General features: G+C 44.9%; 1 protein-coding gene across 3 annotated transcripts in view; it reads left to right on the top strand.

Moving 5' to 3' along the window:
- The window catches only part of LOC126525109 (uncharacterized), a 53499-nt gene that overhangs the window by 24715 nt on the left and 16544 nt on the right, over positions 1 to 12240 (top strand). For all 3 annotated transcript variants that reach the window (XR_011893472.1, XM_050173167.3, XM_055067539.2), the window contains exon 5: positions 3290 to 3324. Coding sequence is in view for 2 of the 3 variants with exons in the window: in XM_050173167.3 (XP_050029124.2) it covers positions 3290 to 3324 (35 nt within the window). In the remaining variant the exon portion in view is untranslated. The remainder of the gene's footprint in view (positions 1 to 3289; positions 3325 to 12240) is intronic.

Raw genomic sequence — 12240 nt, 5'->3', positions numbered from 1 at the left:
TTGATCACCATGTCGTCGGGTTGGCCCAGAAGCTTCTCTCTCGCTACACAGGGCCTTGCGAAGTCCTACGTCAAGTTAACGACGTAAATTACGAGATTTAGCCGCTACAGCTTTATGAATCCTCAAGTCCGATGCCTCTTGACGTCGTGCACGTTTCGCGGCTCAAGCCATACTTCACCCGGACTTCTTCGCCCACCATGCGCCAGGATGGCGCTTCACCACCCGGGGGTCCTGTTACGGAAGTATGAACGAAGAGAGGAAGAAAAAGATCGCGCGACGCTTGCTGCTCCATGTTGGTGATGGTCAGCCATCTTAACTAGTCTGGCTCATTTTGTAAATATATTGTAAATACAGTTTTCCTGTACTCCCAACCTCCCCGTAACATATTATGGTATTTTATTGAAGCATAACTTCATCGATGACTTAATTGTAATTGTAGCGAGACAGAACACACCATTTCGTATGCCAAAGAAACTATTTTCATTAAGACATTTTAACTTTAGCTCGGATGCTTCTATCTAAATGCATGTAAAAACGGAATTCAGTTTTCGCGGCAACTACTACACCTAATTTCACGAGGTTTGTTGCATTTAAAAGAAAAACCTAAAGTCTAGTGAGTGTTTGTTTCATTCAGGTCGTCAATTTTTTATTATTGAAAATTGGCACAACTCGCAAATTTTCAGAACGCGAAACTATGAAGTTTACAACTCTGTAACTCAGCAATAAAAATAATAACACAGTTATGTTATTTGCATTTAATCGTATATTTAAAGCGTCTAAAATTGATGTGTTGCACAGGAATCTCAGGAAATTTAGTAATATGGAAATATAGCTTTTGCAGAACCCTTGTACGCAACGTAACTAATTCGCGTAAGATATAAATTGACACATTACATTTGTCCGCTTTGAAGGAGCTAATGAGTGCCGTTTATCGAACCGCGACTTCAGCACTTGATGCAGAGTTATTATTTGTAAACTTCCTGCTTCTATGTTTTAAATTTCGTACTTCTGAAAATTCTTTTACCAAAATGCAGGCCCTAAATATAAAATTCGCTTCCAGCAGTTACTAGAATTTACCATTTTCTCTCAAATTAAACACGCTTCATTAAAATCGGTCCAGGGGTATCTCAGGAACGCGTTGCTGCTTTTTACATGTATTTGAATAGGCCGAGTCAGAGTTTGGCCTGAGCTAAAGCTTCCTCTTAAGATACACAAATAGTTTGCGTAAGCCTAGATATTTCTAGACATTAAAAATGTTTTTGACTCGACCAAGTATAGCAAAATGAGAAAAATTCGAAAAAGGCAGTAAAGTGTTATTGCGTTACCGCTTATTGCACATTACTTGCATGATTGCAGAGAATAAAGCACGTTGGTGGGCTAGTTCTTGCATGGGTAATTACTACAACAGTAGCACAGCAGAGGACAAGCGATGGCAGAAGCAACGTATACCGACTTGCCTGTTGCGCATGCACTGTGCACTTGTTTGTATCCTCTGTGTTTGTCTGAAAATAAATCACGAGGATGTGTGCGTGTGTCTATGCTGCTTCTGTCATCTTTCGTCTTTTTCCGTGAAGCGATTGTTGTTTTATTTTCATTGATAACAGCTTACTGCAATGAAAAATAAAACATAGCATCTTGGTAATATTTTTGTTGATGTTCACCGGGGTTTATTTGGAGAGCGCTCTTATTTGTACCATACAAGAACAATTTAAGAAACATTCCTCTCGCCCACAATACCGTGTTATACATAAACACCACTGACATGTTTTTCTCAAGTATAAATAGGGCTATTCTAAAAACAAATTTAACCGCTGGTTAGAGAACCTAACTGAGTTCAGATCAATAAACTAAGCCAGTATATGATATTGATATAAAAACCCAGTATATAATATTTTTTTTATTTACAATACTGTTGGCCGTAAGGCAGCTAGAATGGGATTTAAGGCATCACAAATTAAAAACTGGGTTTTCCAAGAATAATTAGTGGTCAAACATACAAACTGGTTCTTATAAAAGTATATTAAAACAGCTATGTTCCAGTCATAGAAAGCTGGTAGAAGTCATAATTACAACAGTAGTTAAAAAATACAAACTGGGTGTTACAACAGTGAATTACATGATCGAAGTGTCTCTCATAAAAAACAGACAGCCTGAGAAAACAATCCGGCGATTCGTTTCGAAATATAGAGTTTTAGCTAGGAAAATAGCGAATTATAAAGCCTAAAATCCCCAAATAATTGGACTAACAACTATGCTGGAATGAAGGAGTGGCGTCCTTGCCCTTTTCTGTACCTAAGAAGACCACAAATACTTAGTGTCTTGTGTGGCCTAAAGTACTACTATACCGAAGTCTAGTAGAATCCTGACTTCAGTACTGTACCGTGTGGTTATCATGTTCATAACGTAGCCTTAATGCCTTATACATATTACTAAAGCAGGTTGGTCATGTAATATATTCTTTACATAGACTTGAACACGCGCTACCATACTTCATTAAAGCGAAGGTACTTCATTTACAAGAGTAAATTCAAATAAATATAAGTTTTGGTAAATAAGCAAGCTCGCCGTGCCTGAACTATGTATTTTAAGATCGCATTTGCGAAGCAAAGTGCATATAACCTAACAGATACAATTTATTGCTTCTAGAAAAGCTGTGGCTCTCGAAAGCATGCGCATGCACACGAAGCTTTCTATATCGTTTTCGCTTTTGCATGATTTATCACTAGCTGCTCTATCAAATACATACTTTAATAAGACGTTCAAATTATTCCTGTAAACATGCATATAAGCATTCAGGCGCACTTATCTTTTTAGACTATTGCTTCGCGGGCATTTTAGTATGACGATAGTATTCTTATTATTTTTCCTAGTGTGATGTGTGTCTATATTGCAGTTTATAGCTTTTCTTTTCCGTAAGTCATGTCAGCTGTTCTTTCTTGTGTTGTGCCACGCTCAGTGCATCATAGGAACTCAGGACCCCGTCAGGCATTCTGGATTGCATTTAGTCTGAGAGCTACTGAACACTTCTTATATCCAAATAAAATTGGAACCTGAACCTCAGCTAAAACACAACACAAATAACCCTGTCCGGAAGCTGCAGCCTGAGAATATGTACCAGATTGAATTGTATTTCTCTAACTTACGTGATTTCCTGAAAAAAAATTTAATGTGATAGAAAATTATAATAAATACCGCCTTGCGAATGTCTGCGCTTTGGACTTGTTCTGGTGAGTGGTGAATACCTTGTTAGCGGAACTGCGCCCTTCATGTTGATTTTGCTGTTTCATAGGTGTTCTATGTTCGGAGTACAAGGTGAAAACAACGGTGAGTGTTTTTGAGTGCTTTAATTTGCATGTGGGAGCCGTTTTCCTCGATTATATAAGAAACCGGCTGTAAAAACACAAAACACAAATAAAAACACAAATAAGTCCAACTGTCTTTTGGACGCTTAGGTGCTCCAAATTTACGATCTCGGTTTTTAAACGTTTACTTGGATACACCTTTGTCGAGCTCCGGAACATGTCCACAAAAGTTAGGTGTAGGTATATGCAGTTTTTTAATAGCTTAGCATGACAAAAACAGATAGAGGATAGTGACACATGTGCTTCTTTAACTTTCAGCCTGTGACCGCTGTTTACGGGCTAACAAATTTTGAACGTTATCGCTCAGCGCCGGACGTGCCTGCATGTATCGGAAGTTTTTCATAGGTTATCAATGGCTGTATCCGCTGTCTATAGTCACTACATCTTCTGTAATCTGATATTGTGCACGATGTCAATTCAGCAGTACTTTCTGGAAGAGGTGCAGACACGGGCAATTGATCTGGAACATTCGATCACTCATGCAAAAAAGCTGACGCGCTTGACCCGCAGAGCAGGTTTCAACGATCCCCGGCCGTGTTCAACGCTATCGCTGTGCTTCGAATACAGCTTGTTTGTACAGGCCCAAGTTCGCCCAATAAAAACTTAGCTGCGTCATTCACAGTTTAACTGTTGCATTATTCACCGCCATTACAACGTGAAAACAGATAGTCTTCTTTCGAACAGCCTACGTCAAGCTAGGTAGTCTCACACTTCTGAGGCCATGCAAGACCAACTAGCTGAACATCACCCACTGCTAAACATAAATGTGGTCAATTGCCCAGACACACTTCAAAAGCGAGCACGAAGCACGTGCACCGGGGCACGTGCACCGTTCGTGTAAGACGATGCCTCACTGCACGTGCTCTCGTGCCGGGAAAGAAAATGAAGAAAACAACCAATAAGCAAGTGCCGCAAAAGAACGCTCAATGAATCGGCTCATAACGCGTGGCTCAATTAGGCTACAGAAGGACGACAGACCACGTCGAGAAGACAGACGGAACTGTGTAGCGGAGCAAGAAAGACGCGTTCGCTTGGGCCGGACGTCAACGTTCGGGATGCCAACAGCTGCCGGAAGGACCCGGTCGAGCGCCAACGCACGTGAAAGGACACGTTTGTCCTGGTAAAGAAGAAGGACGGCATTCTCCGCTTCTGTGTTGATTACAGAAAACTGAAGAACGTGACAAGACGTCTATCCGTCGCCGCGCATAGATCACTCTCTCGACCGGCTACGGCGAGCCAAGTATTTTTTGCCTTCCTAGACCAGAAAAGTGCGTACTTGCAGATTGAAGCAGACGAGCGCGGCCGGGAGAAAACAGCCTTTGTCACCCCTGATGAAGTTTACAAGTTCCGAGTACTTCCGTTCGGGTTGTGCTCTACTCCGGCAACTTTCCAACGGATGGTGGACACTGTGCTAGCCGACCTAAAATGGCAAACCTGGGTCGTCTACTTTGATCATGTGGTCGTGTTTTCAGACAGCTTCTCCGGACATCTTAAGGGAATGTGATAAGTGCTCGAGGCCATCCGATCGGCCAACCTCACCTTAAAGCCTCAGAAATGTCCCTTCCGTTATGAAGAACTAAAGTTCCTTTGGCATGTTGTGAGCGCAGAAGTCGTGCGTCCCGATCCCGTGACAACATCCACTGCAGCTGCTTTCGCTACTCCTGCCGACAAGAAACGCGTTAGACGTTTCCTCGGACTGTGCGCATACTACCTGCGCTTTATGCGCAATTTTTCCAAAATTGCCGAACCACTTACTCATCTCACTACAGACGACACGCGGTTCATCTGGAGCTCTGAACAGGAAGCGGCTTTCACTGATCTTCGACACCAGCTGGCATGGCCCCCTGTTCTTGGGAATTTCGAGGAGGAAGCCGAAACGGAAGTTCATACTGATGCCACTAACGTCGGTCTGGGTGCGGTGATCGTATAGCAGCAGGAGAACGGCGAAAAGGTCATAGCTCACGCCAATCGGACCCGATCGCGACCTCAGTCCAATTACAGTACCACAGAGAAGGAGTGTCCTGCCGTTGTATGGGCACTTGCAAAGTTTCGACCTTATCTCTATGGCTGCCCATTCTGGGTTATGACGAATCATCCCTCCTTATGCTGGCTGCGCGAACCTAAGAGACGCTTCTCCAAGAGTGGCCTGGTGGAGCTTGCGCCTGCAGGAATACGACATAACCATCGTGCAGAAGTCACGCCGCACACACGAAGATGCCAACACATCGTCGCGCGCGCCTGTTGAGCCTGCCGGTCAACACACCGAAGATGACAGTGCTTTTCTCGGCGCCATAAGCGAGACAGACGTCTCTACACGGAAGCGAGCAGATTGTGAATTGCGACCTATCATTAAACATCTAGAAGGCCGCAACGTACGTCTGCCCCGACAAATTTCTCGCGGATTGTCGACCTTTTTGTTTGCAACAGGGAATCTTATACAAGAAGAATTCTGGTGCTAGCGACAAAACTTATCTGTTTTCGTGCCAGCAGAGCTTCGTGACGAAATCCTGTTCGCATGCCACGATGAGCCTGCGTCCGCCCACTTGGGTTTCACATGAACTCTTGCTAGGGTACGGAAATCGTACTACTGGCCGAAACTCGCCAATTGTATTAAAAGATACGTCACCAAATGTATAACCTGCGCGATTGCTGAATCCTATCAAGCCACCATGAGACCTCGTCGATCAAGTCGGCATGGACCTTCTGGGACCGTTTCCATTGTCCACTTCCGGAAACAAGTGAATCATCATCGCCACGCACTGTTTAACCTGCTATGCTGAAACAAAGGCACTTCTTAAAGTTCAGCTTCTGAGGTACCACAGTTTTTTTGTGCAGAACATCGTACTACGTCATGACGCCCCAACCTGTGTCATGGCAGATCGAGGGGCGCTGTTTATGGCAAGACTGCCTGAATAAGTTTCTCAAGTGAGTTGCACCACGCACCGAAAAACGACTGCCTATCATCCGCGAGCAAATGGTTTGACGGAAAAGCCTAAGAAAACGATGAATGACGCGCAATCCATGTACATAGACGTGCAGCATGAGACGTGGGACGTAGTACTGCCGTACGCCACGTTTGCGTACAATACCGCTACGCAAGAGACCACACGATTCACACCGATTTCTCTTGTTTACGGTCGTGAAGTTCAGACGCTCTTAGAAGTCGTGTTACCATGTGACAATTCTGACAGTCCTGATGAAGACACCGAGAGTTTTATGCAGCATGCCGAGGATGCAAGCGAACTGGCTCGCGTGAACATCAGGCAAGCGCAGTGTATTGACGCACGACACTACGACCTCCACCGCCGACAGGTTGACTACCCACCGGGTGCCCAAGTGTTAGTTTGGACTCCCGGACGCCATAAAGGCTTATGGCGTCCGGGAGTCTTAGTCGGTACTTCGGCCCTTACAAAGTGCTTCGGGGAGTGAGTGACCTCAACTATGAAGTTCTTCCGGATGGCATCCAGCCAGCACGCCGCCGGCAACCGCAGCCCCCGATTGTGCAAGTCGTGCTGTTACAACCATATCGCACACCATAATAGTCACGGTTTTAGGACCAGTGCATTTGTCCTGGGACAAGTCTTTCTGCCAGACAACGGTTTGTTTAGTGTCGAGTTGATGTTCTACGGGAAGGAGGGGTAATGCCACAAGCTTACTCCACGCGCTTAGGCTATTTACTCACAGAAGACGAGGACGGGCTGGCTCACGAGATCGCGCCTTGGCCTTTTGTCGGCGCAGCGCTGCCACTTCGACGGCTCGTTTTTTAACAGCCTCTTTCAGAAGCCGCCTATCAAATAAACGTGATATGAGAGTTCGTAACACTTGCTTTACACATTTCTTGCAAGCCCTGTGGTTATTTCACGCCCACTTCCCACAAAGATTTTTCATAGCCTTCCCCACAGTCACGTTCAAGTTATCTCGGTATCGCTCGTCACTACGGATAGCAGAATAGGTAGTATTCTTCGTGTTCATAATGCACTCATCATGCTCCTTGGTTATTGCATATTTAATTGATTGCATAGGTTGCAACTAATACGGCCACTCAGAATTTATCTTCGCTTCACCGATTACTCGGCTCTTATTTTCGCTAAATGTAAACAAGTTGCCTCCTTTAGTTCACCTAAACCATCGCGTGAACGTTGTATAACGAATGGAAATACCAAAATATGATTGTCAGTTTTACCAGAAGGCGAAGCATCGCAAGCGATAGCATGATTCAGCGTTGCGGTGAAGGTGTCCCAGCAGGCTTGTGGGATGAGCGTACCAGTAGCGTTGCAGGTGTCGCCACATCGGTGGCGCACGAGATGGCAATAACGGAAAACACACAGACGCAGCTCGGCGCTTTCAAGTTTGACCTTGGCTGAGCTTGAAGGCCACATTTACCGAACCAGATGTCTTCTAGGTTTGTCTGTAGTATTAGAGCTATCGCATAAAAACAAGGGTTCAGCAACTATTTGTAAATAGCGTTAACTGCAAATAAGGCCAGAAAACCTAAACTTTCCTGACACATCGCGCTTGTTTGTCCGCCCCCATCAACTAAATAAAATTCAAGTGTAACGCAGTTTTCTCGGCACAGTTGGAAACGCAGTATAAGATGCTATGCGCACTATACCGTAAAACTATTCCATACTTTTCTATTACAATTGTGCAATCAGCCCTCCGCGATTGGTCAAAAGCTTTTTTGCAACATACCGAATTCAGCTGTCTGTCACTCGACGTCGCGAAAACCGCGATAGCTCCTCATCTGATATGACGTGTACGAACTCATTATGCATGATTTGACCGAATAAAAGAAAAATGGTTATTCCTGATTCCACGCCTTTCCGTCATCAGCTCTCTGCTATTGGTCAAAAGTTTTCGGGCAGCCCCCACTTCACCTGCCTGTCACGCGACGCCACAAAACAGCAAGAGCTCACAGCGTCAAAGTGACATGTGCGCGTTAAAGGTGCATTAATATGCCGAAGACACTGAATTTTCTCCGGAATAGCCGCAGGCTGCCGCGTTCCGAAAGCAACAAAAGATGGCTGTCGCCGATCGCTCAGGCACTGGCTACTCGCACCTGCCAGAGAGCGCGGGTTTCTTTGCGTATATAAAACTTTTTGCGTGGCCTTGTAACGTTTTCTAGCACTTTCGGCGTGATTACAGCCTCGTTCCGCCAACTCTTTGCTGAGGATACGTTTTAATGTCATTCTTAAGCTTCCGTTGGATTCCGAAGCGATTTCGACTAGCCACCACAAGCTAAGTAAGGGAAAGCGGACCAATCGCAGAGGCCGGCGCCACCCTCTTCATCCAGCTATCGATTTTTATTTCAGTGGTTCCGCTCCATAGAATCCCCCTCCAATTGAGTGTGCTCCTTGCCTCTTCTCAGCCACTTAGATAAGACAAGGTGCTCAGTGTAGGCGATGTTATTCGTTCTCCGAGTAAACAAAAGTGACCTCCTATGAATGGAAAGAGCGTTTGATTGGCCTGTTGAGACAAAGGTACGGGCGACCGCCCGATGCTTGCACCGGTGGTGCGAAAGTTTGACGTCAGGGTATCGGAATAAAACATTGGAATAGCAGCATAACTGCGAGTCGGCCTAGTTGGAACATATTCATATTTATACTTTTTGTGCGCAAACAAACAGGGACGAACAGGGCAAACAGGTCCTTGTGTAGCCCCTATTCTTCGTCCCTGTTTGTTTGCGCACAAAAAGTATAAATTGGAATAGCTTTACGTTATTAGGCCACATTTCACGTGCGCTTTGAAGCATTTACTAAAGGAATATTTGACGAAAGATGCATTTCATCCTGATCCATGCGACTTCGTGAAGAAATTCGCAATGAAATTCTCCGCACATTCGATGAAGTGGATGAAATTTTGCGCCGCTTGTAGAACACTCATGACATTCCTGAGCACATAAATGCATAATTTATTGCAAAGGCCGCAACTAATTCACAAACTCTGGATGATGCGTACACAATAGCCATAATCTGCCTCTAAATTCGCCAAATATACACACGGAGCCTTGGGCCCTATAACGTAAAACTATTCGAATATGTTTTATTACATTCTCCTGACGTCAAATTTGCGTGGCCGCCTACGCAAGCATCGGGCGGTCACCTGCAGGGTTGTCTGAACAGACCTATCAAGCACTCTCCTCGTTCATAGGAAGTCACTTTTGTTTACTTGAAAAACGGATAACATTGCCTGCACTCAGCGGCTTGTCTTATCTACTTGGCTGACAAGAGGCGAGGAGCTCGCTCAAGTGGAGAGGGATTCAATGGGGCCGAGTGAGTGCACAGAAAATCGATAACTGGATGAAGAGGTTGGTGCCGGCATGGATGTCTGGTCTGGCCAATGTCTTGTGATGTCTGGTCGAAAATGGCGGCGGCATGCAACGGAAGCTCAAGAATGTCGCTAAAACGGATCCTCAGCAAATAAGAGTTGGCAGAACGAGGTCGTAAACGTGTCGAAAGTGTCGAAAACGTTATACGGCCACGCAGAAAGTTTTATTATACGCAAATAAACCCATGCTCTCCGGCAGGTGCGAGTAGCCAGAGCCTGAGTGATCGGCGGCAGCCACCTTTTATTCCTTTCGAAACGGGACAGCCTGCGGTTATTCAGAAGAAAATTCAGTTTTGTTCGGCATATTAATGCATCTTTAACATGTACACGTCACTTTGACGCAATCAGTTTTCGCGGTTTCGTGACGTCTCGTGACAGGCAGGTGCAGTGGCTGCAGCCTGAAAACTTTTGACCAATTGCAGAGGGCTAATGGCAAAAAGGCATCGAATTAGAAATAGCTATTTTTCTTTCGTTCAGTCAAATCATGCATAATCAGTGTGCGCACGTCATATCAGATGGGGAGCTATCGCGGTATTCGTGACGTCGAGCGACAGAGACGCGAAGTGGGGGTAGTCCAAAAAAAGTTTTCACGAATCGCGGAGGGCTCCTTGTAGAATTGGAATAGAAAAAAAATTGGCATAGCTTTACGTTATTGCGCCCCTTGTTTAGTTCACTGAGGAAGCCACGCTAACAAACTACAAATCTAGCATGAAACGAAAAAGGGGAAGTAACCAAGAGTTCCGTAATCTGCCGAACATTCTCCGCCGCATTTCTCCAAAATATAAACGTCGTCAATCCTCTCGTTTTTTTCTAGAGAATCCCGAGAACAGTTACATATTTTTTTTTTGTACTTTAAGACGCGTTGAGATTTTCGCAATAGGGAAGAAACTATTGAATATAATGGTATTTTTTGGATAAATACACGCATGTGACACTAAGGGAATATATTAGGTCGAGTTAAGGTTGATATACCATTAATCTGGAAACCTATAACAGCTTTCTGTATGCCATTATATGGCTTCGTTGCTTCTAATATTACCGCTGAATGTTCCGCTTTTGCTCCTCGACAACGGACGAGCTGGACTACGTAATTCCAGCGTCACCTCCCTATCCGCCACTCTCTGTAAATCACGCAGTGCTGGCGTAATATGAGAAGTTCCGTAGTCCAGAATAAGTTGCACTACTATGATGTTTCTTTTCTTTCAATTGGACAGCAATTATATAAAGACAGCAGGCGCATTTCTCTCGTTGGCATGGCCGTGGTCGTGAGGTTCCGCATGAAGTCCAAAGGCAATAAAATCGTCGGCGCGCGTCGTATGCCGTATGCGCGAGTGAAAGCGTGCGAGGGTGAACCGGTGATCGCGGCTCCGTCCCGCGTACGCAGGAGAGGAATGCTGGTAGGAAGCGTGCCGTCTTCCGTCGCGCCCAGTGCTCAGGGTGGAGGGTAAGGAGAGGGGGGGGGGGGTCTTCGGGCGGCCCGTGAGGCAGCGTGCGCCCGCTTGGGTCGCTGTACATTGAAAGCCATAGGCGGCGGGGGCAGAGTCCGCCGTCCACTGTGTTTTTGCGGCTTAGTTCGCGTTGATGCAAGACGCAGCACGAAGGCCAATATCGCTCACTGCTGCTGCCGTGCTTCCTCACTCCAGCGTTTTGACAACGAGTTTCCGCGATCATTGAGTAATATTTGTTCATGTTTGCTTGTGCGCTCCTGACGCCACGCCTTTAATTTAGTTATTATGCCTGTGCTTACAAGTTTACACGGCCGATAAAACTACTATCCTTACTTCGTGTAGCTGTCCGCCAATTTGCTATTGCATTAGATGATTCCTCTTTCAGGCGCAACTGCGACTTCTTTTTGATCGATTTCATTTACTCACTTAGAAAAGCTCTGTTCTTGCTGCCAATGACAAATTGGGTGTACAGAAACTGAGTCTTTTAATCTAGCTTTCCACCGATCGGGCGCCAACTAAAGTTTGAGCTTTTGTCATGGTCGTTTGATGCCTCAAGGAACTTCGACAAGCAAAAGAGGATGATCTTTCATATAAAAAAAAAGATAGACTGTGAAAATTGAGTATTTCGTTGTTCGAAACTTGAAAAAGTCTGCTTCTCTATTCGAAGAATGTAGACAATTCCAAACTTTTCTCGTTCATACTACCTTAAAAATAAACAACTGCTATCGAATTTGCATCTCTCATGGCAGCAGGGAGACTACGTAAGTGTTTTACAGGACATGTATAAGCATGGAAAAATAGTGAAGTTTGGCAATTTAAACTTAACCCCTTATTTACCCATGTAGTCCAGAATGGTTCTGCACTTTGCCTTCAACTTGCTTCTCATTCTGCCTAAATAACACATCTTTGAGTTAAGTAGTTCTCCCTTTACGGCGTTAACACGTGCATACAACATTATAGACTGCTTCTTGTCGCAATGACCATCTTTATGTAAAAAAAAAAATATATTGGGCCCTTTACCCGACGCTACAATCAGTTGAGGTCAAGCAACATGTGCTTCTTGTTTGACGGCTAGATTTGGAAAATTCAACGGCGGAATCAAT

The sequence above is a fragment of the Dermacentor andersoni genome, chromosome 3, assembly GCF_023375885.2.
Source record: "Dermacentor andersoni chromosome 3, qqDerAnde1_hic_scaffold, whole genome shotgun sequence".
In the NCBI taxonomy this organism is placed as follows: domain Eukaryota; kingdom Metazoa; phylum Arthropoda; class Arachnida; order Ixodida; family Ixodidae; genus Dermacentor; species Dermacentor andersoni.
Note: the sequence above shows the minus strand (reverse complement) of the source record. Positions and strands in the feature narration are given on the sequence as shown.